The sequence below is a fragment of the Neocloeon triangulifer genome, unplaced genomic scaffold (genome assembly GCF_031216515.1).
Source record: "Neocloeon triangulifer isolate White Clay Creek 2 clone unplaced genomic scaffold, ASM3121651v1 ptg000003l, whole genome shotgun sequence".
Classification (NCBI taxonomy): Eukaryota; Metazoa; Arthropoda; class Insecta; order Ephemeroptera; family Baetidae; genus Neocloeon; species Neocloeon triangulifer.
In genome coordinates this window covers 11,038,916-11,064,352 of record NW_026775546.1, presented here as the reverse complement: position 1 = coordinate 11,064,352, position 25,437 = coordinate 11,038,916, and the positions used below count along the sequence as shown (strand labels likewise).

Below are 25,437 nucleotides of genomic sequence, written 5' to 3'. Positions count from 1 at the left end.
CGAGCGCGGTAATCACAAATGCATAACAGCAGTTTTTAATACACTCCACTTTAATTTCTTGCATGACTTACGATCTTCGTGATCTTTTATTGCGATTTTATGCTACGTGCTCTTTACAATAACTCAGCCAGATATAAAAAAAAATTGTTTCTTTTTCCAGCGTGCACACACATCCATGATCGAAACACACACAGACAGACCGGCTGCCTCCGCCTCTCGACTCACCAAGCGAGCGACCGCACTCGGAAAAATTACATCGCTGCACACGGCGAGCAAGCAAATCCGAACGGCGTTTTTTGTAATTATCAGACAATGATTGAGGCGATTGAGAAAATAAATTTCGTCGTGACTTGGCCGGGACAAACGATCTAAATGTTCCAATTTTATATTCAAAATCAGCAAAATTATATAAAGACCAAAATAAGTCAACTTTTCTTTTGTATAAAAAAATATAAATAAAATTCCCTTCCTCTTCACCGATTGGAATTTCAAATGAATAATTAAAATTTTATATCAATTCAAAATTTGAAAATTGAAATAACAAAAAGGTTTACTTGATTTTTATTTAAAAATTTAAAAAGCATGAATTTAAACACATTTCTGAAGAATCGAGTAGTTTACTTTTTAAACACGAATTTAAAATTCAAAATAATACAAATTTCCATCTCTCTTTGCCCCTTTGCAATTTCCCAAGGGATTATTATTATTCTCTCTTCTCATTTTTTTTCTCGTAGTTTAAATTATTCCTGGCGCCGAAGCCAAACGTGATCCAAATTCCACTTGGTGGCGTTGGCGGCGGGCATAATAATCAGACTAAGCAAACCCTGCTTTTCTTCCTCCCTAGATTTTTTCGCTCAGAAGTAATTTTTTCCCTCCGCCGATCGCTGCTGCTTCTGATATATATTTTTTTTCGCTTTCTTTCTCGGGGCATAGTGAATATTTCATTTAATTATTTTAGGCCTGCCTGAGTGAACACCCACCCCTCGTGCACATTATCTGTACACATACGCACGCAGCAATTTAAATCAGCATGCAGCCCCTATGCATATTACTCCCCCTCACATTAAAAAAAAGCAGCAAAGTAGTTTCTCCTTCTCTCTCTCTCTCGGGCTAGCTGCTTTATTTAAAAAAATCTGACTCATGAGTTGCCTAGGAAACCAAGACAGGCCGACAGAGAGAGGAGCTTTTTTTCCCCCCGGCTCTGCAATCTAAAAAATCTAAATCCCCCATATTATATGCCGGAGCGGCTGCTGAATTTATGATCACCGAGGTTTATTACGAAAATCGTTATTAAAAAATCGCAGAGGAATTTTCCTTCGGAAAGTCGGAAAATGTTCCGTTTTTAATAAATTATCTTTACGGATGATAATTTTCATGCAAATTTCGGCGGTTTGCATAAATTAAGAGTTCTGCATAATGAGGCATTAAAAATTTGCAGGTTTTCTTTCATCTCAGGCACAAACAACGTCGCTCCTAATTATGCAAAAGACGCAATTACACTCCCAACCGACGATAAACTTTTGCTTAACGACAAACCTGCACGGCCTAACAAATAATGTTTAAAATAACAAGTTATATAGCAAAGGAATTAAAAACTTGGCGTATAGAATTCGATTGAGAGAAATACAGAGGATCTGGCCGGGCAGACAGCGTGACGCTTCTTAACTTTTCTTTTACACGAGAAGGAGTGCAGAGGTCAAATTCTCGGCCGTCACAACAGCAAAAAATCCGATGAAGACGTGCAAGTTAAATAATTTACTTCTTTTTTACCAGAGAGATTACGATCTGGATGCTAATTGGCCGTGGAAACGCAGGCGAAGACGCTCACTTCCGGTCTTAACACGGGTGCTAACTGCTGATTGTGTCCCAGATAGAAACGTCTTGTTCGTACACACATAAATTGACACTTCTTGCACGTGGATGTGTACTTTTGATTTTGATAACGCGCGCTTCCGGCACTCAATTATGAATGTGATGTGGGTTTATATATAACAACTTTGTTTTTAATTTTTTGTTTGATAAAGAAAATAATATAAATTGTTGGTTCCTCTTTAAATTTTGATGTATAAAAAATGAATAAATTTTGTCTCATTCCAAACGAAATTAATGTTTTTGTCCCTTTGATCTTTTCTGTCATAAAAATAATTTCAATTTTTTATTCCTCTTTTTAAACTTCATAAATAAATTTAAAAAAAAAAAATTGTTTAATTTTGTCTGCTTCTATATGAATAAATTGATGTTTTTATATTTTTTTTTTTTTATAAATTTATGCTTCGTCTTTGAATTTTTATTTATTTACAAAAAAGGAATGAATTTCAAATGAAAATGTTATCTCTTGAGATTTGTAGATTGAGTTCCTTCTCGCGTAATTTCACTTTCTTTCTTTCAATTGATCACATATTCAACCAGAGCCCTTCGTCATTCTCGATCAGCACTCGAGACAAAACCATTACAATATGCGTCTTGACTTCACTGCGGCGTTAAATATTCATTCGCGAATAAATATATTACTTGAGCTGCAAATTATTGACATTGGAGAATGAGAGACGCCGGCCGACCTTTTTATGAGGGAAGGTCGGAATTATTCTGCCGTCTGCTGTTTCTATAATTAAGAGGCGAGTTATTGGATATTCAGTAATAAGAAGAAGAATCTCTCGCGCGGAAAAATAATCCTCCTTCGGCTTGAAATCGAAATCGCGCGTTGTGTCGCTGCCGAATTACAAATTCAAATAGCTCTTGCGCAAGACGCTGAATACCAAATGACGAGCCGCATGTCAAACGCAGCTCGAATCGAGCAATTTGAATGAGGCCGTAATTGCAGCCGCGCTACTGCCAGCCCGGGCCTCTTTTCAAGGGGAATGCAAACGAACACAATCAGAGAAAAAATAAATTGTATCACGGCGCGCGGCGGGCTTCGATCGCCGCCCCAGCATTATTTATTTTTCTCTTTCTTTATTTCTTTCCTTTTTATTTTCCGCCGACTTGCCACTGTGCACGGCAGCACATTGTGTGAATCTAACGTCTTTCGCGCATAATTGTGTTCCAAATTGAGCTACTTACTCTGATTGGGTTGGGCAAACTGTGATTCGGACCCGTTTTTCTCTTTATTTTTTTTTACAATATTAAAATATACAAAAAATTAGACTCGCATCAGAATTTTTTTCATCTGAAATTTAAAACTATTAATTTTTTGTGTCAAAATTTTCAAGCATTTCCATTTCTTTTCTGCATTTTAATTTTTTCACGCCTTCCAAAGCAAACACACCTTTTCATTTTCGTTTCCCCTGGGTGGGAAAATGTCGGAGGGAAACCGATTTCCATTGTTTGAGGGCCACAAGCGATCGAGGAAGGTGTTACCAATAACAAGCCTGCGCAACCCCTGGCTGTGCTAGGATGTCTCACTCTCTTCTATGCTCACTCATTGTAAATTGGCAATGATTAATGATGGCAATGAGTTTCTTCCATTCTTTCTTTTTCACTCTCCTTCTTTTTAATTTCCCTGCGCTCGACTGCGAGACGCAGTCATTTTTTATTTTTCGCTCGTTTTTCTCTAATCTCTCGGCGCGCTCGGTGGAATTATATGTATTTCGCGCGCCGTTCAACCGTGCCGAGCTTTGTGTTTTTTCCGTACAAAATAAATAATGAGTGCGAGAGCGCGGCGAGTATAATTTTTCACGCGCCGAAAATTTTCATGTGCGCGCAGTTGCAGCTGTCACGCGGCTCGAGAAAAAAAAATGAATTCAATAACCTCTGATTGCCCAGAGTCGTCGTCATCCTTTGTTGTACTTGAAAATCGATCGAAACTTTTGCCATCTTGGAAGAAAATTGATGGAATAAACAGTCGCTTTTTGTTAACATTTATTCACATAAAAAGCAGTCTTTGGAAAAAGTTGCAAGTCAGTAAAGAAGTTTGAACAAATATTAATTTTTATTAAATGAAATAAAAAAGAGTTTCCTCGTTTATTATCATTTTCAAATATTCAAACAAATTTTGATAGGAAAGTTCCAATTTTTTTTCAACATTCTCCTAATAAAATAACCGGATATTTTCATATTTCTGCATGAGTGTGCGTTTCAGAATGATTTTCACGATTTCGGAGCTTCCAGCATTCCAACACAACACCTCTTTTTCATTCTTTTCTCTCTAGCCTCAGCCGCAAATCCCTACTTTTTGTAAATTTTTCTCTTTATGAACAACACAGAGAGTTGGTCCGGCGCGTTCTTCTTCGTCTTCTCTCTGCTGCGTGGCAGCACCTTTTGTCAATTATTCACACTTTGTTGATGAGGCTGGCCTTGCTCGCGAGCTGCATGAACAATGCTCGGCGAAAATATGAAACTCGCACAGCTCTCGCTCGCATCCATCAAAAATCATCTCCCGCGCGGCTGCTTCGTCTTTCTTTCCTTTGTCCGCGGCTTATTATTCGGGGGAGCTGCCAAGAGGGACCAGGTGTTATAATCTTGGTGCAGAACGAAGAAAAGAGGACGCTCTCGGCTTGCACACGATGCAGAGAGAAAAACCAGTCGCGATTAAAAATTCACCCCCGAGTACAATCTAATGGATCTGCTCCGAAATAAATCAGACCGATAAATAATATTGATTGGCTGCATTGTAAAAAAAAAACGGAAGGGACTATGCACGTTGGAAACAATCCGTTTGTTAACTAACACCACCCTTTCCTTAACCCCATTACGTTTTATGTGAATTTCGAAAGGAAGATAAAAGGACTCGCGGCGGCGGCGGCGACACATCTGCGTTGATAAATAATAAAAAACGCGTGCACCCCTGTTTCGAGCTTACCCCACCCTTATTATTGGAGATAGATAAATCATTAAGAATTGCGATCGGGGAGGGACTAATCAGGCGCACGAAATTACCCTGCGAGAGTTAAAAAATGGATGCGTCATGCATGAGTCGCGCGCCCGCGCCGGCACGCATGGGAAAAGAATAAATTAGCAATTAAAGAGAGAGCAACTTGGGTCCAACTTTGCACAAATGAAACTCGATAGGAAAACGGGAAACGTTATTTTTTTTCTGACCGGAACAATGGAATCTGCATGGTTCATTGACGTAGGCGCAAACAATATGAGGAGGAAAAAGGATGCATCGCTTGTTTTGGGGGTGAATGGACAGTTTTGTGTATGCAAAAGCAAGCTGGAAGGGACAAAAAAAAATTGCGCTTTTTGTTTCGTTTTTCACGCATCATCGATGTCAAAGCCATTAAAATAAAAGCAAAGAGGGTTTCAGATTGTAAAGCACATTTGGTACAGACTGAATGCATAACGGAAAAAATCTGTTTAGTGACATGATTCATCTTTCAAACTGATTTTTTTAGCTGAAAATTAAATAAATATTCCGGATTTTAATAATTTTCCAAAATAATAATTGTTGCAAATTTAAATAAAATGAAATGAAAACAAATCTAATAAAAAATTAATTAATATCTTAAAACTGTTCAGAAGAAGACGATTTTAAATTTTTTTATAGCTTTTAGTGCAATTTATAGTTGAATTATTTTAATGAAAAATTAAATAAAAAATCAATACATTGGAAACTTTGCTCAAGACTGAATTCATTATTTTTATAATTTATTTAAATTTTCTCTCTCTCAATTTGAATTTTTCCTTCATACTTCTGTCTTTGTTTGAGTATTTCCTTCTTTACTTTTTATTCCAACCGCCGTCTCGGTGCAAATTTTTCTAGGCTGCTCGTTCTCGCCCGCGCTGCTGCTCTCGGCGCTCGGAGCAGCGAGCGCGCGAGGAGGAGAAAGAAATTGCTTGGCTCGTTTCGCACACAGCATCCCGAAGTAGCGGCTCAGGACCAATGAACGGGTGCGCTAGCTGATTGGATAAGACGTAAGAAAAAGGGGCGGGATCGTTAGCCCGCGATGCTCGGTATATGCGCGCGATATTATGATCATCATTATTATTATTACCGGCAACGCCAGCACCGGCGGAGAACGTTGCGGAAAAGAGCGGCGGCGCTAATGAGCGCGACCTGCGCGAAAACCAGTGCAGAGAAGAAACCAGAGGACGCCATTGCTGATCAGCATAACTTGATTTATTTCTCGGATGGCAGATTTTTTTCTTCATTAATCAAACTTTCTAAGCAATAAAAAATCCAATAATTCATTTTAATTAAAATTCCTTAACTGAATATTTTTTAAATATTATTTTTTGTTTTGATAACAAATGATATTTTTTCTTATATATTTTGCTTTGAAAAAAATTCCCAAATTAGCAGGGAGTCGAGCGTCAAACAAGGCACGTTCCCTTAATCTGCATATCAAAATGCACGCGTCACACTGCACTATTTTGCATATTTAAAGCGACGCGTGTAAACACCTCTCTCGTATCATCTCGCCAGCAGGGGCTGGTTTTTGAATGCAACGAAAAAGGATAAATCCAAGTGCGTGAATAAATAAATAGAGAGAGAGACGGCGCGAGATAAAAAATATACACCAATTTGCATACGGGGGTAGTCGCGAGGGATTTTTTTTTCATTCGTGCGCCTCTTTTGTACATTTGTAGTAACGAGATGCATATTCAAATCAGGGACCAAACCAAATTGCTGTTTAGCAGACGTGTGGCTCGCACGAGAGGTGTTGAAGAAAAAAAAATTTAAATGAGACACTTGTGAAGTGCCAAACTTTGGAGATTAAAATTAAAATCAAAGGCAATCAATTTATGGTTCAATTTTTTCTCATTCGTCTTGGTCAGAATTGAAAATGCCCGGATTTTCCCATGATGGAAGATTTCATTATTCTTTCCGCATTAAGAAAACGTTTTTTGTTCTGCCCAGGTCTATTCAGCAGCGGTAGCGCATTCTCAATAACAATTGATGCCGAATAATCAACGGCCGCTTTATTGGTGATTTCTGTCTGCGCCGCCGTGTGTGTGTTATTATTGCAGCAGCACCTCGGCCATCAGCTACTGTGGGAATCGCTCCACAGACAATGCGACGGCACCCAGATGGAATGGCCTGCCCAAATGAAAGAAAGAAGCGCGGCCGATTCTTTCGCTTTTTCATTCAAATCGTTTCCAGAGACAAAGAGGCGACCGGGCCACGATTTCTTGAACGCGTTTCTTCATTAAAACGTTCCCACGAGAGAGTTGCTTTGGAAACAAGTGTCAATCGACTGGACTTGAGGTGAATGATTTTTCACAGGCTAACATGCAGCAGATGAATATTAAATTTACCTCCGGGTTAATTCTGTTTCTTTTATCAAATTTATATTTTATAATAACACTTCTCTGCAATAATTAAAATTATTGAAAATAAAATAGTCTAAAAATGTATATTTAAATTTAGTTTGCCAAAAAATATTTCATTAATTATAAATTAAAATATATTAAAAAAAAATGTGATTTTAAATTTCAAATTTTCCTATTCCTTTTGGGGCCGTATTAATTCCAATTTTCAATTTCGAGCAAAAGCCTAACTGAAATTTTGTCTTCCCGAGCATTGAAACTGAAATAAAAATGAAACGAAAAAATAACTAGCTAAAAATCCTAATGCACGCCGACATTTAAATTAATTAAAATTGGTACTCACCATTGTTGGGGAAGACACCGGGGTGGAGGAAGAGGTTGTTCTGTCCCGCAGCCTGGGCGGCCGCGGCCATGCCGTAGAGTTGCTGCAGCAGGGCCATCTCCTCGGGCGACTTGTCCTTGGTCTCCTTGTTGTTGTTGGCGGCGGCGAAGGCCGAGAGGGCGGCCGTGAGCGCCGGCGGAGAGAGGCCCGTCAGTCCGGCCATCTGCAGCATCTGCTGCTGCGACTTGTCTTGGGCCTGCTGCTGCTGCTGGGGCGAGGGAGCTGTAGGCAGGGCAAAAGAAGAAGGGTTGGAGTCAGCGTTCAGATACAATTTCAGGTTATCAATGTGGCCCCTGGTGAAGATGTGGTCTTGCACCGAGTACTTGTGCGAGTACTTAAAGCCGCCGCACACGGTGCACTCGTCGGGCGGCGGCCGCTCCACGGCCAGGCCCGCGTTTTGCAGCGACAATTTGTGCTTCTTCTCTTTAGCGCGCGCGTTTTGGAACCACACCTGCACCACCCGCTTCTGCAAACCGATCTCGCGGCCCAGCATCTCGCACTCGGCCATTGTTGGCGTTTTGTAATCGGAAAAGAGCGATTTCATGATTTTGACCTGCAAACTGGACATTTGCGTGCGGAAGCGTTTGTTCTGGCCGCCGCCTGCGCCACCACCACCTGAGGCACCGCCACCACCACCACCACCAGAAGAGCCAAAGACGCCGAATGACTGAGTGCTCGACGCCGGCGAGGTCGGGTTGCTCAGAAATTCGTCGTTCACATCGGCAAAATTGAACTCAGTTTCGCTTTCAAATTCCTCACCTAGATAGTTGCGTTGCTGCTGCTGGTTGTCCTCGCCCTCGGGGTCGAATCCGTCCATCCGCATGGCAGGCAGGGGTCGTGCGCCGGAAAGGTCCACGGGCTTGCTCAGGTCGAGCGGCGACTCACCTGTGGCCCCGGTGGGACCACTGGCGGTCCCACTCGGCTGCTCCTCCTTGACCTTGACCTCGTCCTTGGCCGCCGAGTGCGCCTGCAGCTCGCTCAGGTAGCGCTTCATGCTCTCCTCGTAGTATTTTTTGAGCGAGTTTTCCATGTCACCAGTGGCGGCGCCGAAGGGTGGGAAAATGGGCGGCATGAGGGGCGGGGTGGTGGCGGGCTTCGAGTCCGACTGCTCTTCCATGCTGAGCTCCTCGTCAGGCAGCGCGTCGATGTTGATTTCGCCACGGGTGCACTGGTCAGCGTGTTTGGTCACCAAATGCGACTCGAGGGCCGACTTGACTTTGAAAAGAGCCGGACAGAAAGGGCACCGTTTGTTGATGACCTGAGCGTGCGCCCTGAATTGACCCTTCCGCTCCCTGGCCCTGGTGTTTTGGAACCAGACCTGAACCACTCTCTTCTTCAGCCCAACCTCCCTGGCGATGTTCTCGAGCATTTTTCGGCTGGGGTTGCTCTCGATTTGGTACTTTTGGTAGAGGTAGTCGAGCTGCTCGGGTAGGATGGTGGTTCGCAGCCGCTTGTCCTTCGGATGGTCTTCGCGTTCGTCCTCCAGCTCTTCCATTTTGCGTTTTTGCTGCATGGGCGTCGGAGTCCCTGGTTCGGAGCCCTCGGAGCAGGAAGCGGCCGAGTGAGTTGAGGCCGTTTGTTGTTGCTGCTGCTGGTGCAGGGCGTGCTGCTGGAGGATGCCGAAGGGTGAGTCAGGAGGGTAGGTCGGGAAGAGATTGGGGTTCATCAGGTGTACCAACTGGTGCTCACGCCAAAGGTCGAATCTGGGAAACACCAGGTTGCACTTGTCGCACTGGAAGCTGCTCTCCGGAGCCAAAGTGGCCGACGGCGACTTGGTGGCGCTTCGAGAGGGTGACTCTGCTGATGGAACTGGAGAGGGCGGCACCGGAGAGGTTGCGAACAGCGACGACGGCGCCGGCGGCAAGTTGGCTGGATTCGACATTTGGCCGCTCGGCTCGGCGGAGGAGTTTGAGTCCTCAGAGGACATGACGGCTGCGATTTGGGCTGCGGCCGCCTGCGCCTGAGCAGAGCGCTTGGCATCCTCTTCTTTGAAGCAGTGCGTTTTCTGGTGACGGATTAACTCGTAGTACCTCTGGAAGACCAGCAGGCACTTTTTGCATTGATAGTTGAGGCCAGGGGTTCGCTGGAAACGTCCAGTTCCGTCGTCAGTGGGCGCCTCGACAGGTGGTTGATTTTCGTACACCTTTCTGGCCTTTTGGCGCGCGTTCTGAAACCACACGACGATTACCCGCGGGCTCAAGCTGAGCAACTTGGACAAGTACTCGAGGTCATCATCCTTCGGGTAGGCGTTGTTTTCGAAAAACTCCTGCAGCACCTTGATTTGGTAATCTGTAAAACGGGTGCGATTGGCGCGCTTACCGGACGATGAGCAGCCGGAGGAGTTGCTGCCGTTCGAGTTACTTAGCTGCGGGTTGTAGCAGTCCATGGCCGAGGGCTGGCTGGGCGAGCGGCTGCTCGGACTCACACTCGGAGGAATCAGCGGCTGGCCCATGAAGTTCATCTTGGGCGGCGGCAGCATGTTGCTCGGGGTCATGCTGCAGCTGCTGGAACTGGACGACGGCGACGACGTCACCGGCGGCTGCGGCATCTCGAGCTGCTGTGAGATCAGGTTGGTCAGGGACATTTGCTGATGGTGCTGCTGCTGCTGCGACTGCTCCACCTCCATCGGGGGTTCAATCACCTTGATCATGGCCTCCTCTTTTTTCTCCTCCTTTGGCTCAATTTTTACCTCCTGCAGGGGCAGAGGAGGCGGCGGCGGTGGGGGCGGCTGCTGTTGTTGTTGCTGCTGCTGCTGCGCCTTTTTGTTTTTTGACGACCCAGCCAACGCCTGCTGCTGAATGCATTTTTGCTCTTCACTCGAAAGAGGAACCACCTTGGCCTCGCCCGTCTTCTCGTACTCCTCCAAATTCAGGGTGGTTGACGGAGGGTTGTTGAAATTGTACGGAGAGTCTTTGTTGCGCTGCCGCTCCTTGAAGAGGGTGTTTCTGAACCAGTGCTTGATGACCTTGGGTGGCAGACCACTCTGTCCTGCCATTTCGTTGATGGCCTCCTCCGAAGGTGAGTTGTTGATGTCAAAGTGAGCTCGCAGGATTTTGAGCTGGTCGTCTGTGATTCTCGTCCTTGCCCTTTTCTGCTGCGTTTGAGGCGGAGCAGATGACTGAGCGTTGGAAGAAGAACCTCCCTGAGAGGAGTTGGACTGCGACTGCTGCTGGCCCATCATTTGTTGCTGCTTGGCCAACATCTGCTGGTCCATGGGGCTGAAGAGTTGCCCAAGAGGATCAAAAGGAGGCGGCATCATCATTGGCACGAGGGGCGGCTGCAAATTCATGGCGGCCAGGGCGTTCATGTTGAGCCCAAGAGGAAGCCCCATGCCCAAAGAGGCCATGCCCATCATCATTGGGTTGAACTGGAGTTGCTGCAACTGCGAGGCGGCCATGGCGTTGAGGGCTGCCTGCATTTCGTTCATCTGCTGCATCATGTTGGCCTGCATATTTGGAATGCTGTCGGTGCTCGAGGCTGGCGTGCTGCTGGCCGTCGGCGTGCTTGCGTTGGTTGGCGTGACCTCTGTGCTCTTGGGCTGCACGGCCTCCTCAGGGTCTTTTTCAGGGGTGGCGTCCGGAGTCGAGCGATCAGTCCGCTTATTTTCATACTCATTTTTGAACTGCTGGGCGTACTTTTCCAGGAACTCCTGCGGCACCAAGTCTTTGTGCACCTCCTCGCAGTGCGCCTTCAGCACCCACACACTGCTGAATTCTTTTTTGCAGTGCTGACAGGTCGATTTGGCCACTTCAGGAATGTTGATCTCCTCCTGCGGAACGGCTTCTGGAGCTGGAGGAGTAGCCGCCTTCTCTTGGGCTGCCTCCACCTCTTTGGCCGCGGCTTCTTTGGCCTTTTCCTCCTCCTCTTTGATCAGTTCTCTGCGTCTGCGTTGGTGGTTCTCGTTGAACTGCATGACCAACTCAAAGCCGTAGCTCTCGAGCAGGTGCTTGTACATTTGGGACGGCCTCCGGGCGGCGGCCATCATTTTGCTGAACTGACCTTCTTCCAGCAGCTGCTGCGGCGTGGAAGAGTTGAGCGGCTGCGGCACCGGACTTGGCGTTTTGTTGCCGGTCGGAGAGGTCTCGTTGAAAATGGCGTTGCCTGGACCGAACATGCAATACAGCTGTTGGTGCTGCTGAAGCTGGTCAGAGGAAGAAAAGAGCGCCGAGCACTTTGGGCAGGCGTGGATGCTGCTGTTTGCCGAGGAGGATGAGGTGGTCTCGTTCAGCGGCGACATCAACTGATTTGACGAGGAGTTTGGCGACTGCTCCACCGAGTTCGGCGAGGCCCTGGTGATGTCTTGCTTGGGCGACTCCGAAGGGAGCTTTTTGAGATCGGGTTGCTCAATGAGCGGACGACTGAGATCAATCTGGCCGGTGATGGCCAGTTCCTGCAGTTTGGAGGCGCGCGTCTGGTGCAGCACCGAGCGCATGTGAATGTCAAGGGTGGAGCCCTGGCTGTAGGCCACCTTGCAGATGTTGCACTTGTACGGCTTCTTGTCATCCTCATCCTTGCCACCGGTGAGACCATTGTTGTTATTATTGTTGTGCGTCTGCAGGTGCTGCTCCTGCATGGCGCGCTTGAGCTTGTGCAAATGACTCACAGAGTTGTAGTGAACAAGAAGAATATTCTTTTGAGTGAAACTCTCCTTGCAGACGTCGCACTTGTACGGTCTGTTGGGGTCCAGGTACTTCTCCATAGGGTAGCTCAACTTCTCGCCCTTGCGGTGCAGCAGCGTCTTGTTGTGACTGGTCAGGTAGGACTGTCTGGTGAAGGCCACCTTGCACCTGTGGCACTTGTACTTGCGGTTCGGGTCATTGTAGCTGTCCTCGGCAATGGCCTGTGAGTTGAGGTAGTCTTCGAGGAACTGCTGCTCTTTGTAGGCTGAGTCATTTGAGTCGTTCTCCTCAACCTCCTCCTCATTTGCTCCTTCCTCTTCCTCCTCAGGGACTTCACTGCGTTTCAACAACTCGTCTAAACCTCCAGCGCCGGCGGCCAAACCGGCCAGCAGGAGCGGATTGCTCATCATACTCTGCTTGTACTGCATGAGCTCCTCCTCGGAGAGCTCCGTGTGCGCCGTCTCGACATGTTTGTGCAGGGCCAAGACCGAGCGGAAGCTTCTGGAGCACAGCATGCACTTGGTGGCGTCTCTGATCAGGTGGTACTGCGAGTGGAGCTGCAGTTTTTCCATCGTCTTGAACGCCAACGAGCACTGGTTGCATCTGTACTTGTAGACGTGTTTTTCTGACACAGAGGCAATGCCGGGGGCCAGCCCAAGTTTGTTGACGTGGGCGTCCCTGAAGTGGTTCTGCATGGCCGCGGCCGAGGCAAACAGTTGGCCGCACTGGCGCTTCACGCACGGATAGGCGGCGCCGTTGGGTGTTTGGCGCATTTCCAGGTGGCCCGCCTCGCACTGGTGCTGGCAAAGCTCTTCCAAATTGGCACAGGTCTTGCTGCAGGTTTGGCACTTGAACTCGTCCGTCTCCATGGCCTCTTCGTCTTCCTCCTCCTCCTCTTTGGACAAGTCCGTTGGTTGCGGGTTGGAAGAGGATGACGACTCAGGGGTGGCGTTCAGCCAGTGGGAACCTTCAACAAGCATCAACAGCCGCTGCAGACCTTCTGCGTTGACGCTGTGGATCTGCATGACGTGCTTTTCCAGTTGCGGCCGGTCTTTGAAAACGTCCTGGCACAACGGACAGAGGAACTCTTTGGTGGGCGTCGACTCCTTGTCTGAGGAGGACGACGGCGTCGACTGCTGCTGCTGCTGGGCGGCCACCTGCTGCGCGTGTTGCGCCAGCACGTGAGCTTGAATTCGCATCTCGCTGGTGCTGGTGAACGTGCAGAAGGGGCAATTGTGACTGCGTTCGGGGGTCGTCTCGTCAGCCTCCGATTGCTCGAGGGCAAACTTGAGCATGCTGGCCGGGTCTTTGTCAACCTTGGGCTTGCGGTCTGCAAACAGAAAAAGAAGAAAATTAGTTAAAAATTAAAATTAAAAATAAATATGAAAAATATTTTTTTTTTAATTATTAGGCAAATAGGACAAATTTACCAAAAAGAGAGGAACTGAAACTGAAATTAAGAAGTTTCACATTAATTTGATTTAATTTAAGTTGAAGCTCAGTAAAAAAAATATCCCCCACTTTATCAGAAAAGTAATGAACATCAATACATGGAATTTCTTAATTAAATAAAAAAAATTAAATAACAATAAAATTTAAAATTAGAATGTTTTCATACATCATAATGCATAAGTTCACAAGCAGTTTCATTTTATAAACTGCTATATACTTAAATAGGTGTTGCGGTTTTTTTTAATAATAATAATTTTTAGCAGTTTCGGATAAATTCATAAAAAGAGTGTTACGGTTCAATTTTTACAAGAGAAAACTGTCGGCTGAATTTCTAATGAGAGCGACAATTCATAAAATTACAATTGTAAATGAGCTGGTTAAACAAATTTCATCCCCCACAATTGTATGAAAATTGAGCCATTCCGCGAAAATAATTTGAACAACTATTTCCCAGTTTGAAAAATCTCTGGCTGAATTTAAAATTAAGAGTTTGTTTTCTTTGTGCAGCTGAAAATTTATTTCAAAATTTAAAAAAAATTGAAAATAAAAAATTTAAATATTTAGTCAAACAAAACAAATTTACAAAAAAAAAATGAGAAACTGAAATTGTAATTAAGAAGTCTTGCATTTTTATAATTTAATGGCAGTTGAAGCAATAAATTAAAAAAATGCCCCCCACCTTTTCAGAATAACACTCAACACTAGTAATTCCATTGAATTTCTTTATTTTAAAAATATAATTATACTTTAAAATTAGTATTTAATAATTATTTAATTTTTATATTCGAAGAAGTTTCTTTTCTAAAATTGAAGGTGACTTACTTTCTTCCAAATTTTCAAAAATAATCTATGAAGGGATTTTTTCCTGTGTAAAATGTGTGTCTGGAAAAAAAGTATTGCCTTTCTTTTAATTTTTAGTGCCTTGCTAAGTAAAATGTCAGCTGAACTTCTAATGAGAGCGACATAAAATTACAATTGTAAATGAGCTGGTATGACTTTTAAAATAATTTTCCTTCTCTTTTAAGTGTCTGACTCACAATTGCATGAAAATTGAGCCATTCCGCGAAAATAATTCCCACGACCATTTCCCAGTTTCGATTAATCTCTGGCTGAATTTAAAATTAAGATTTTTTGTTGTGTGTGCAGCGGCTGCAGCAATAATAATTACGGTTGCCTGCAATCGAATCACGTCACGAGCGGCGAACAAAAACATACACACACGACAATTAATTCGAAAGGCAAAAAGAACACACCAATTATAATAATAATAAGCGAGCGCGAGCGAGCGGTCGGTCGGCAGGGCGGGTGCATTAGAGTGAGCATAGAATTGCTAATTAGTATGCAAGATTCCGAGATTAGATTCTCATGTTGGAAAATTATACGCGACCGAGAACAACGCGAACTTATTCAAATTACGCCCGGCCGCATAATTTATTCCAGATACGAAAAGTTTTTAACACGAACCGATCCTCTTTGGCACCCGGCCTGAATATTTTTATTAAATTTTTTATACTTCTCCTGAATTTCGCAGAACAGCGAGTTTGGAATCGGTGCCAAACGCGAAATTGGCGGCCGAGAGGCGGCGGTGCACAACAATGGCAATTTTATTATGATTATTTCAATCGAGGGGCGCGAGTGGTAATTATGCGTCGGCAATAATCACGACGAAGGTTACGATAAATAATTTGCGGGCATATCTCTCTCAGTCAGTGTAATGGCCTCAGCGTTATGTGATTATGTTTCTCCGAGTGAGGAGGAATTAAGAGAGAGTCATGACGGTTGTGTTTTAGAAAAAAACACAAATCCCTGCTTCTCGGTCAGATGATTACGTGGAGCGAAATGTGTTTATATGAAATCACGTCCCATTGTGGTTATAATTACTGTTTCACATAATGGTCGGCGCGCAGAGGCGAATGATGCATAAAGCTGCTACAAAATAATAATGGCCGCTGCCGCTGCTATGGAATTAAATTTTAATTTTCTCCGATTCTCTCCTCATTGTCATGACATGTTCTGCCGTCAGCCAGCGCAAGCTCTTCTGATTCGCCGTGAAATTATCCTCGAAAAACGTGCGCCGCCGTAATTTATCACGTTCGACGCGAGCCAAAAATATATATGGAAAAAAATCCTCCCTCTTTTTGGGGAACAAAAGACGGAGAGTCGAGTGCGGATAAATAAAAATCTGTATTGATTGGTGTGGCGGCGAAAAAATGTGCTCGAAAGATTGCCAATGTGTGTGAATAAAAGCTGGTCGGTGGTGCCGCTTCTGTTCGTCCGTCGCATTATTAGCGCCGGGCCTGGTGCCGTGATCAGAGTTCGTTACACTTGCGCGATTGAGGTCAGAATAAAGGCTAATTGTTATTAATGCTGCTCGAGATTCTTTAATTATCGCTGCGCTTTGATTGCACGCTCGCAAACAGGGCAAATAAGAGAGAGATGGCCCCCGGGGGCGCCGCCGCGAACATTGCGAATCGAGAAAAACACAAACACACCGCCCAAGAAAGCCGAGTTTGCTCAAGAATGGGCTGCCAGTCGGTCAATTGGGTTCAAACAGCAAAGATAATAATAATATTAATAAAAAAATAAAAAATTGGAAATTCAAGTCTTTAAAAAGGTAATGAATATTTCTTCAAAATACTCACAAAGAGTAATTATTTAATTTTAATTATGATCCAACATTTATTTTTTAAATAAAGTTTTAAAGACTTTTCTATTCTTTTTTGGTCATTGAATGAAATTTTATACAATTATAAACTTTTAATTTTGTGTTTTTAACTACTTTTGCGAATTGAATTTGATTTCAATTGATTGCAGAAGTGTAAAGCAGGCGAAATCTCAACAGGAAGGACGCCTTTGGTGCCTACTTATTATGTTAAAATCAAATCAAATCCCCTAGAATTTTTCCAGCATAATAAAGGATGTCAATTTCTTATTAAGAGACTAAAATTTAATCATGTATAATTAATTAAAAAAAAGCAATAAAAATATTACATTAAATTACTTGAAAAAATAAATCTTATAATAGTTTCATTAAAAAAATGTTTTATCAATTTAAATATGACTCTATATGGCTGATATTTAGTAAACTGTCTCTAAATAATTTTGTTCTTCAAATTAACTTTATGAAAATAAAATTATATACATTTATGTTCAAACAAGAAATAAAATTGCTCCAATTTCGGAAATAACAGCTAATGTGTTTCCCAGAGTTGAACATGAAAAATTAAGCGCTAAGCACGACTCAGATTGCATGACTGATTACATTAATCGCAGCTGCTTTCGTCGCCAGAACGTCGTGGAATTAGTCGATTAACAATTAATGCGGCTAGGAGGCGAATTCCGGGCTAGCTTTATTGCGAGGCGGCATCTCTCTCTCTCTCTCTCTCTTTCGCAGCTTTATTACGTGCACGAATTACACGCAATCTGCATCATCGAGCAAGAGAGCCTCAGAGAGACGAATGATATTAAAATGCCAAATAAAATCGCCGCGTTGCCACGTTTTGCGCCAGTTCCACGGCAGCACCAGAAAGAAAGAAAAAGAGCAGACGGAATTATTATACGCGCGCGGCCTTTGTCTGCGTCGATAAATTGCAATGAATCACTGCGCGGAGAAAGAAAGAGGCAAAAAATGAACACACTCGGAACGGCGATTAAATAATTGTGCACAGTCACAGCAAACTTTGGCGAAAGGGCAGCCATTTCATCGCGCGCACGATGGAAATAGTTCTTAATTATCGTGCTCATGTGTGTACAAAAATGGAGTTGAGCGGCGGCGGCGGCCGGTTGGTTCTCTCGCGTTCGTTCTCCGTCTGTAATTTAATATGCAAATGAGGCAGCAAACGTGCTTCGTGAAAAGTATCAGGCCGAGATTAGTCATAATACGCGCGCGACAATAAAACGAGCAAACCGAGAAATATTCATATATTTATCATCCGGGGATAAATCACTATTCACGAAAAGTGTCACGGCCGGTCCGAATTTATGGGCCCCTTTTCTTATATTTTTGCCTCGATTTCTTTCGTGACGCCATTGTCGGCGGCAAATGTAATTACGGCCGATAATTAATAATGGAGCAGTTGTGCTGCGCGCACGATATGGTCGGTCGCGGTCACTCCTCGGCAAAGAAGTCGCGGTGCTAAAACATTCAGAGGCGAACGGGGCACTGATTGCCAGATGAATTATTAAATTGATTTATTAAGGCCCGTATTTTAATGCGCGTCGGGAATAAATTGAGTCTCGAGTAGCCTTAACAAGCACCATTATGCAGGTCATATTTTTTTCTCCTTTTATTTAAACGGCGGGGACTAATGTGTGCGAGCGAGAGAGCGACAAGGGCGACAATCAAATTTTAATTTGGCCCGAAGTGAGAGAGTCTGGATTGAACGCATGAATGTGTGTGTGTGTCGATAGATTGTGGGAGGGACGGCAGGGCGATCGCTTCCTGTGTGCTGCGGTTGACACTTTTCAAAAGGTTTCCATTGATGGGTTAAATATTGAGAGTGGGGGAGATGCGATCCTGTGCAAATTTGCGCAGACGATTGACAATTTTAATCACAAAGATAGGGGTTGTTAAGAGGAAACGTTTGATTCTAAATTTTTATCCATTGGTAAGACAAAACAAAATTGAACAAAATTAAAAGGAAATTTTTAAGTGCTGTAACTCCAAAAATTGTGAAAAGCTCGTTAACCAAATCAGTAAATTATAATTATTGCTCCAATCTCAATTAAATACAGAGCTACTATTATTTACATGTTTAATAAATAAAAAAAAATTGTGTATCAAATTTAAGTTAATAGAATTAAAATCAATAAAAATATATATAATCAAATTCATTAAAATTAGCCATGCTTTTCTATAAACTTTGAATTGTAAATTTTGAGCACATCGGAACAATTTATAGATTAATGATTTGAAACTTTATCAATATTGAGAAATAAAACTTTATAGATTGGCTTTAATATAAATTTAAAGTTATCTTATTTAATTAATTAAATATCTTTTAACTAAAGATATTCTAAATAATAAAAAGTGATTAAAAATTACATTGAAAACAAAACATTTTTAATAATTATATAAAATAAATTTAAAATTATTTTATTCCATATTTGGTTTGGGAATAAATTTTTTTATCTTCTAATGTGGCAGACTCTACTGAATAAAATAAAAGTTCTTCAATGTTAAAATTGGGAACTCTTTTAAATATAAATTTGTCCTATTTAAAAATTTAAAAATTAATCATTTATACGCAGGGATAAAATTGCTAACTGACCTGGTGTGTCCACAATTCCCTCAGCGGCCAGCTGCTGCTGGACGGAAGCGTCCAGCTGTGACTGTCCGACGACCTGGAAGACCTCGCCGATGTCTGTGTGCGGCTCCTTGCCCTCGGAGCGTCTCTGCAGTTGGTGGAGCTGCTCCATCTGGAGGTGCTTCATGGAGCGCACGTGCTGCAGCAGGGGCAGTTTGGCGCGACTCGAGAAGCCGCACAGGGCGCAGTGGTAGATGCGCGGCTCGTTGTCGCGCAGGGTGGTCTCCCCTGAGCCCAGGTGGCGGAAAACCATGCGGCTGATCTCGTGGCGCTGGTGGGCGGCGTGCAGCTGCAACTTGTGCGCCGAGTTGGTGTAATAGTCGCACGCGTGGCACCGAACCTGCACAGGGTTGGACACGCTGACGTACTTGAGCTTCCACTCGTTGCGGGCGCCGCCCTCCTTGATGTGGTTGACGTGCTGCAGCCGCTGAAGGTGCTTGTCCGTCTTGCAGTGCAGCTGGAAGTTGGCCTTCAGGTTTGTCTTGTACGTGCACAGTTTGCAGACGTAGTTGCCGCCGACCAGGGCCAGGATCTCCTGCTCCCTCAACTTGGTCCTGTCCTGCGCCAGGTGGTGCGACAGGGCCTCGAGCGAGTCGGTGGCGAACACGGTGCACACGCAGCACTGGAACAACAGGCTCGGGTTCTGCTCAGGTGGCTCCGGGGGCGGTTCCATGGTGTCAGGGTTGAGGCCCATGTCAACGTGGGGGGCCAGCTCGGGAGGAACGTGCGGGGGCAGTTGGCCGCCGGTCATCATCTGGATCAACAGGGCCTGGTTGTAGGCCATGTCGGCCAGGGCAGCCTCGGTGTGGGGCGGCGGCTTTTCACCCTGGAGGGCGGGGTGGAAGTGCAGAAGGGCGGCGGCGGTGGCCGGGTCGACGCCGGACGCGGCCATCTGGCTCTGCAGGGCGCTCAGCTGCTGCATGTGCTTGACGTTTTGCTGGAGAACCATCATGTTGTGCGTGTGCTTCTCGCTGGTCATGTGGATGCGGAGGTTGCGCGCCACGTTGGTCTCGTAATTGCACACGTCGCAGCGGAAGGTGGGTTTGGGCTTGCTGGAGACCGGCGCCGAGGGTGAGCTCGGCACGCTTGTCGGAGCCGGCGGACTGAGGGCCGACATCTTGGGCGGCTGCGGCTGCTGCTGGGGCTCGGAGGGGGGCGGGACGCCGCCGTTCTGCAGCTCCTGCATGTTGTTGAGGTGCTTGTCGGACTGCATGTGGATGCTGAGGTTGCCCTTGGTGGTGGTGCTGTAGTTGCAAACCTCGCAGCGGTACGGTTTGTAGCCGCACGTGTACGTCTCCCCTCGGGCCAGTCGGGGGTGCGGCTGCCCCGCTATGCAGTAGATGCAGCTGGTCTCGCTCTCCGGGTGCTTCTCCTTCATGTGGATCTCCAGCGTCTCCTGGTACTTGTAGTGCCAGTTGCACTTGGGGCACTTGAGGGTTTTGCAGGAATTCCTCGAGTGCATGCCGGCGAGGAGGCCGCCTCCGGACTGGGCCCCTGAGGCCCCGCTGAGACGCGAAGAGGCCAAGATCATCTCGCACTTTGAACATTCGACGCCGCTGGGGCGTCCGGTCAGATGGTCCGGGCAGACCCCGATGGTGGTGCCGGTGAGGAAGTTGGGCGGCGCCGCAGACTGGAACTGAGGTAGGGGCGGCGGCGGCAGTTGGAACTGCTGCTGCTGCTGGAGGAGGGGCGTGTGCGGGGTCGGCGGCTGTTGGAGGGGGGAGGCCGAGTTGGACCTGTTGGGCGCCGACGAGGCAGGGCTGCTCTTGCGGGTCAGGTCTTCGGGAGCCTCCTTTAAGCTCTGGTTGTCCTCGTTGCCGAGGCTGATGGCGGCCGCGGCCATCAGGGACTTCATGGCGTTGGCCGCCACCAGAGAAGCCGCGGCGCTGACGCTGGGCGACGCGGGTCTCCGGGGGGCCACCGCAGGTGGTGCCACTCGCTCGAGGAAGGACACGAGCGGCTCCTTCTCCTTGCCGACGCACTGGATGATGGCCGAGGCGTTCTTCTGCGCCAGGATCTCCTTCTCGTCTTCGAGCAGGGCCACGCTGTGGTCACTCATGGCGTGCGCGACGAACGACTTGGCGTAGCCGAAGGACAGCTTGCAGATGAAGCACATGAGGATCGGCTTGATCGGCACGGCCGTCGCCGCCGAGTCCTCCGAGTCGACGGCAGGGTGGTCCTCCTCGGCGTCAGTCTTCTGCTTCTTCATCTCCTCCTCCTTCTTGTCGCGCACCGTGTAAACGCGGTAGCTGTGCATCACGGGCACCTCAGGAACTATCTTGCTTTTGCTATCACGCATCAGACTGGCGTACGCCTGTCCGTACAAAGCGTTGTACAGCCCGGCCGGGTTGCGGGTCACGTAGAACGCGTTGGCGATCTGCGGGAAGGCGGCCGAGAGTTGCGACGCGTTCGAGCCGCGGCCGTCGACGATGCAGCCGTCCAGCTGCGGCACGTCGACGCCGTCGTCGTCGCTCAGCTCACTGTCCTCGATGATGTACGCCGAGCCATCCGGGTTGTACACGATTTTGCCGTCAAAACGTTCGACATCATCTGAAGACGACTCGCCGCCGTTGTTGGCCGCCGCTGACGGCGATGATTGTCTGGGGTCGTCGTCCTCCTCGTCAGAGGGTGCCGAAGACGCCGCCTGGCTCAGTCTCTGCGGCGCCCGCTTCGTTCGGCGCCGCCAACTGCTGCCCCCGGACGCGGGGGGCTGCGGCGGCGGCGTCGAAACCGACGACGGCCCATTCGAGGTGGCGTCGGTGATGGTCGGCGACGAGCCCTCCTGCAGGATGCTCGGCGCCGAGGAAGTGGTGGGCACCGTCATTGGCGTCTCACCAATGGTGCTCGCGGTGGGGGTTGGCATCTCGGGCGATTGGGGTAGCTGCTGGTGGTGGCGGTGCTGGCGGTTGATGCTGTCTTGCGGACCGCACAGCCACCATCACATGTTGGCGGGGAACGGACGATGTCTCTGCTCTGGATGCTGCATCCTCGATTTCAGCTGCGCACCTCCAATCTGAAACACACAAAAAAAAAATTAAATTAAAAATTCGAAATAAAAAACCATTATAATTCAATACAATTTGAACATATTTAAATAATTATAAATATTATAGGAGAATGGATGAAATTTTTTGTTCTTAATTACTTAGGAATTAGTTTTGTGACAATAATTTCGTGGAAATATTTTTGTATAATGAAATTGATATAACCTGAATTTGGCTTCAATTACCGCACTTGATTTATTCCTTATCCCTAAATTTCTGGCTTGCTTTTTCAAGTTCTCTTTTAACATTTACATATTTGGTCACTACATGGCCAGTTTTTTTTTTTTTTTTTTTAGCAATTACTGGAAATTAAAGAGATTACAACCCTCTGCTGTGATGAAAAAACTAATTTTAATTTTCGTGTCCAGCCCACTTATTTGGCCCAGCGTAAAATAATTACAGCCCCGCAATACGCCATTATGCTCTTTTCTCTCATTCTGCTCTGTAATGGATTAAATTATTCATCGCGCTAATCTCCATTGATATCAAGTCCCTCACTCGCGCTCAAATAAGAGGACGCTGGTGACCGTGCTCGAAAATAGCCCGTGCATGTTGAGCAATAATTTACTCCTCCGCCGTTAATAATAAGAGTGATTATTCAGACCATTAACATTATTTCTCCCTTCAGTTATAATTCAAATAAATGCAGCCGAGCGCGCGGCGTGTACAATTATTGAAATTATTAAGGAAATTGGAAAGCAAGGACGGGACCCGTTCGTGCAGACAATTAAGTATTCCTTTTTATTGTATTTATTATAATGCGCGCGACACTCTGTGATTACTATTTGACCACGGAGGTCTCTTATCAAAAAATTTAATAAATTTGGTAATTTATGCGCGCCGGCCAGCGGACAGGGGGTATATAATTTCCAGTTTGATAGGCCGGCACGAAATAATAATAATTCCTCTTATTTAAATGTTCTAATTCCGAATCAGAATGGAAATAAAGCCGCATGCATTTCCATAAATAAAAAAGAAAGACGGCGGAAAAGGCAAGACCGCCAGCCGATCATTAGCAGCTTTCCGTGTGCGATATCCTTTTTTTCAACCAAATCAAGTCCGTTTCTCGATCTGTTCCCACGAACAGAGAATGAGAGAGATAAAAATTACACCGTTGTATGTATAAAAATATAATTACGAAGGGAATAAAAAGGCACGTTGGCGCCTTTTCGAATCGGGCCGAAATTATTCAATTGTAAAACAACAAAAAGGACGCCCGAGCGAGAGGCTTTAATTTTTTTCGTAATTATCACATTGTTTCGGAGAGGACTGTTCGTTCGTGCCTCTTCCTCGCCGAGTTTAGGAGTTTGATTCCGAGCGAGCGCCCGAGGCCGCGTTTTAATGTGTATGCGTGATGCCCGATTACTGCTCACTATATTTATTTATTTATTGTTGTGTGAGCTCGCGAGAGAGTCTCTTCGAAAGAGAGAAACACGGACGGACAGACGAGGCGCCGAGCGGTGCAAAATGCGCCAAATTATAAGCCCCGGAGAGAAAGAGAGGCGCATCGGTTGGAGCGTTTGATTTTGGGTCTTTAGCGTCATTAAGTCAAATACGACGCGTCGCTGGCTATAATTAAAACCAAGAAGTAAAAAAAGGTCTCACTCGGGGCGTTTTTTATTCCCAATATGAAACGGACTAATCGATTTCCTAATATTTTTTCTGTTGTTTGCCATATCGATGGATGTGGGGCGACGCGGCTATAAAATTAACTTTTTTATTATCGAGCTCAATGTCGCGGTGATTTTTGCAAAGTTTGGCCAATTTTTACGACGCCGCAACTTGAGTTGTAAATCTCCATGTTGTTGGAAGTTTTGAGATTAATTTGATGCAAATTCATGGCGGATATTTATGACTGACTCGTTTCTGTGGGTTTTAGCACAGGTTTTACAAAGTTAAATATTAAAAGAGACTTTCATTTTTTACATTTATTGAAATAAAAATATTATGCCAGTAGAAAATGTATAAACATTAAAACATAATATAACAGAATCCCTCTTAAATTTATAAAATTTAACTGTATTAATTCAAACCTTTATAAATACAAACTTATTGTTTTTTAAATTTATGTCCACCAAATTTACAGATTTAGAACAATTTTAAAAAGATGATATGCATTAATGAAAACTTTTTAAGTTTTGAGTCTATCAAATATCCAACGAAATGAAAAAAAGATAAGAATTAATTGAAAAGGACAAGTTGCCACAAATCACAAAAAATGTTCAAGGTTTTTCTAGGATTTTCATAGCTTGCATCACACGCGTGTGAAATCTGCCGAATCACACCCGGCCTCGACGCACGTTATTCCCATTAACAGTGCAAATCATTTGATGTGTAAAAAAATTACAATTTGCTGGTCTGACGAATGGGGGAAAAAGTGGAAACAATGGTGGCCGCGCGTACGACACGATACAATAATAATTATAAAACCATAGTTTCTCTGATTGGCTCCGGGGCGCGAGTGTAATTTTTCAGCCTTCGTCGTATTATAATTACGAAAAAGAGCGGCCGGAATTGTTATTATACCGCGGGTTTTATCATCTCTCTCTCGGCGCCGTGAGAGATGATGACGATAATAATAAGATGCGCGTATTATTAAAATAATAGAGGCCCATATTGTCTGCCCTGGACGCGTATTTTTTCTCTCTCCGACATCACGCAATTAGACGAAAAGGGGAATAATCGATGACGCCTCGGGGGTTGCTTTTCCTCCCAAGTTCTCGCGGTTGGCCCGCGGCCCAGTCTTTATCCGACAAAACCACCTCTTAAACTTCTTATTGCCGGGTTTCGGCTTGCGATCGGCCGCTTTTCATTCAATTCGCAGAATCAGTTAAAAGATGTTAAAAAAAATGCATAATAAAATAAAACACCGCTTTTCAGGCTGATTGCTCCAAGGGTTAAAATAATTAATCGACACCTGCCATCCAAAGATGTAAAAAAGGAACAGTACAACACCGCTGAAAATTGTTGAAACGCGAAAAGAAAATTTCAAAAGTAACAAAATCTAAAAACATTCTAAAACTTTTTAAACAAATAAAATTAATTTAAAAAATAATTTGTGACAACTTAATTCTTGTAGTGGTGGTGGTGGTTCCGTTTTGCCCAACAATTCCTTTTTCCAAATAAATTTTTTTCAACAATTGATACGACAATTGGAGAAATAAACATAATAATGATAAATATGGATTTTTGCATCAATAATGTAATTTTTAATTTCCATATTTTAAGGGTAAAATTTAATTTTTTTCCCTTTATTAAAATCAAGTTAGGGTGAATCTTTTAGTATTTATGCCCCTATATTGTCTGAATAAAAAGATGGATCTGCTGGCCGAATCGATACTCATCCCCGAGGTGTCAAAAAGCGCTGCGAGAGGGTGGGTGGATTTTCGGTTGTTTTCTGCCGCTGTTGTTTTAATGTGCGTAAA

At 45.0% G+C, this 25,437-nt stretch overlaps 1 protein-coding gene across 7 annotated transcripts in view; it reads right to left on the bottom strand.

Moving 5' to 3' along the window:
* The window catches only part of LOC132193135 (zinc finger homeobox protein 4), a 171,578-nt gene that overhangs the window by 17,553 nt on the left and 128,588 nt on the right, over positions 1 to 25,437 (bottom strand). For all 7 annotated transcript variants that reach the window (XM_059613550.1, XM_059613552.1, XM_059613553.1 and 4 more), the window contains 3 exons: positions 18,933 to 21,981; positions 8,351 to 13,540; positions 7,553 to 7,813 (listed from right to left, as the gene is read on the bottom strand). In XM_059613550.1, the coding sequence (XP_059469533.1) occupies positions 7,553 to 7,813; positions 8,351 to 13,540; positions 18,933 to 21,831 (8,350 nt within the window). In that variant the 5' untranslated portion in view covers positions 21,832 to 21,981. The remainder of the gene's footprint in view (positions 1 to 7,552; positions 7,814 to 8,350; positions 13,541 to 18,932; positions 21,982 to 25,437) is intronic.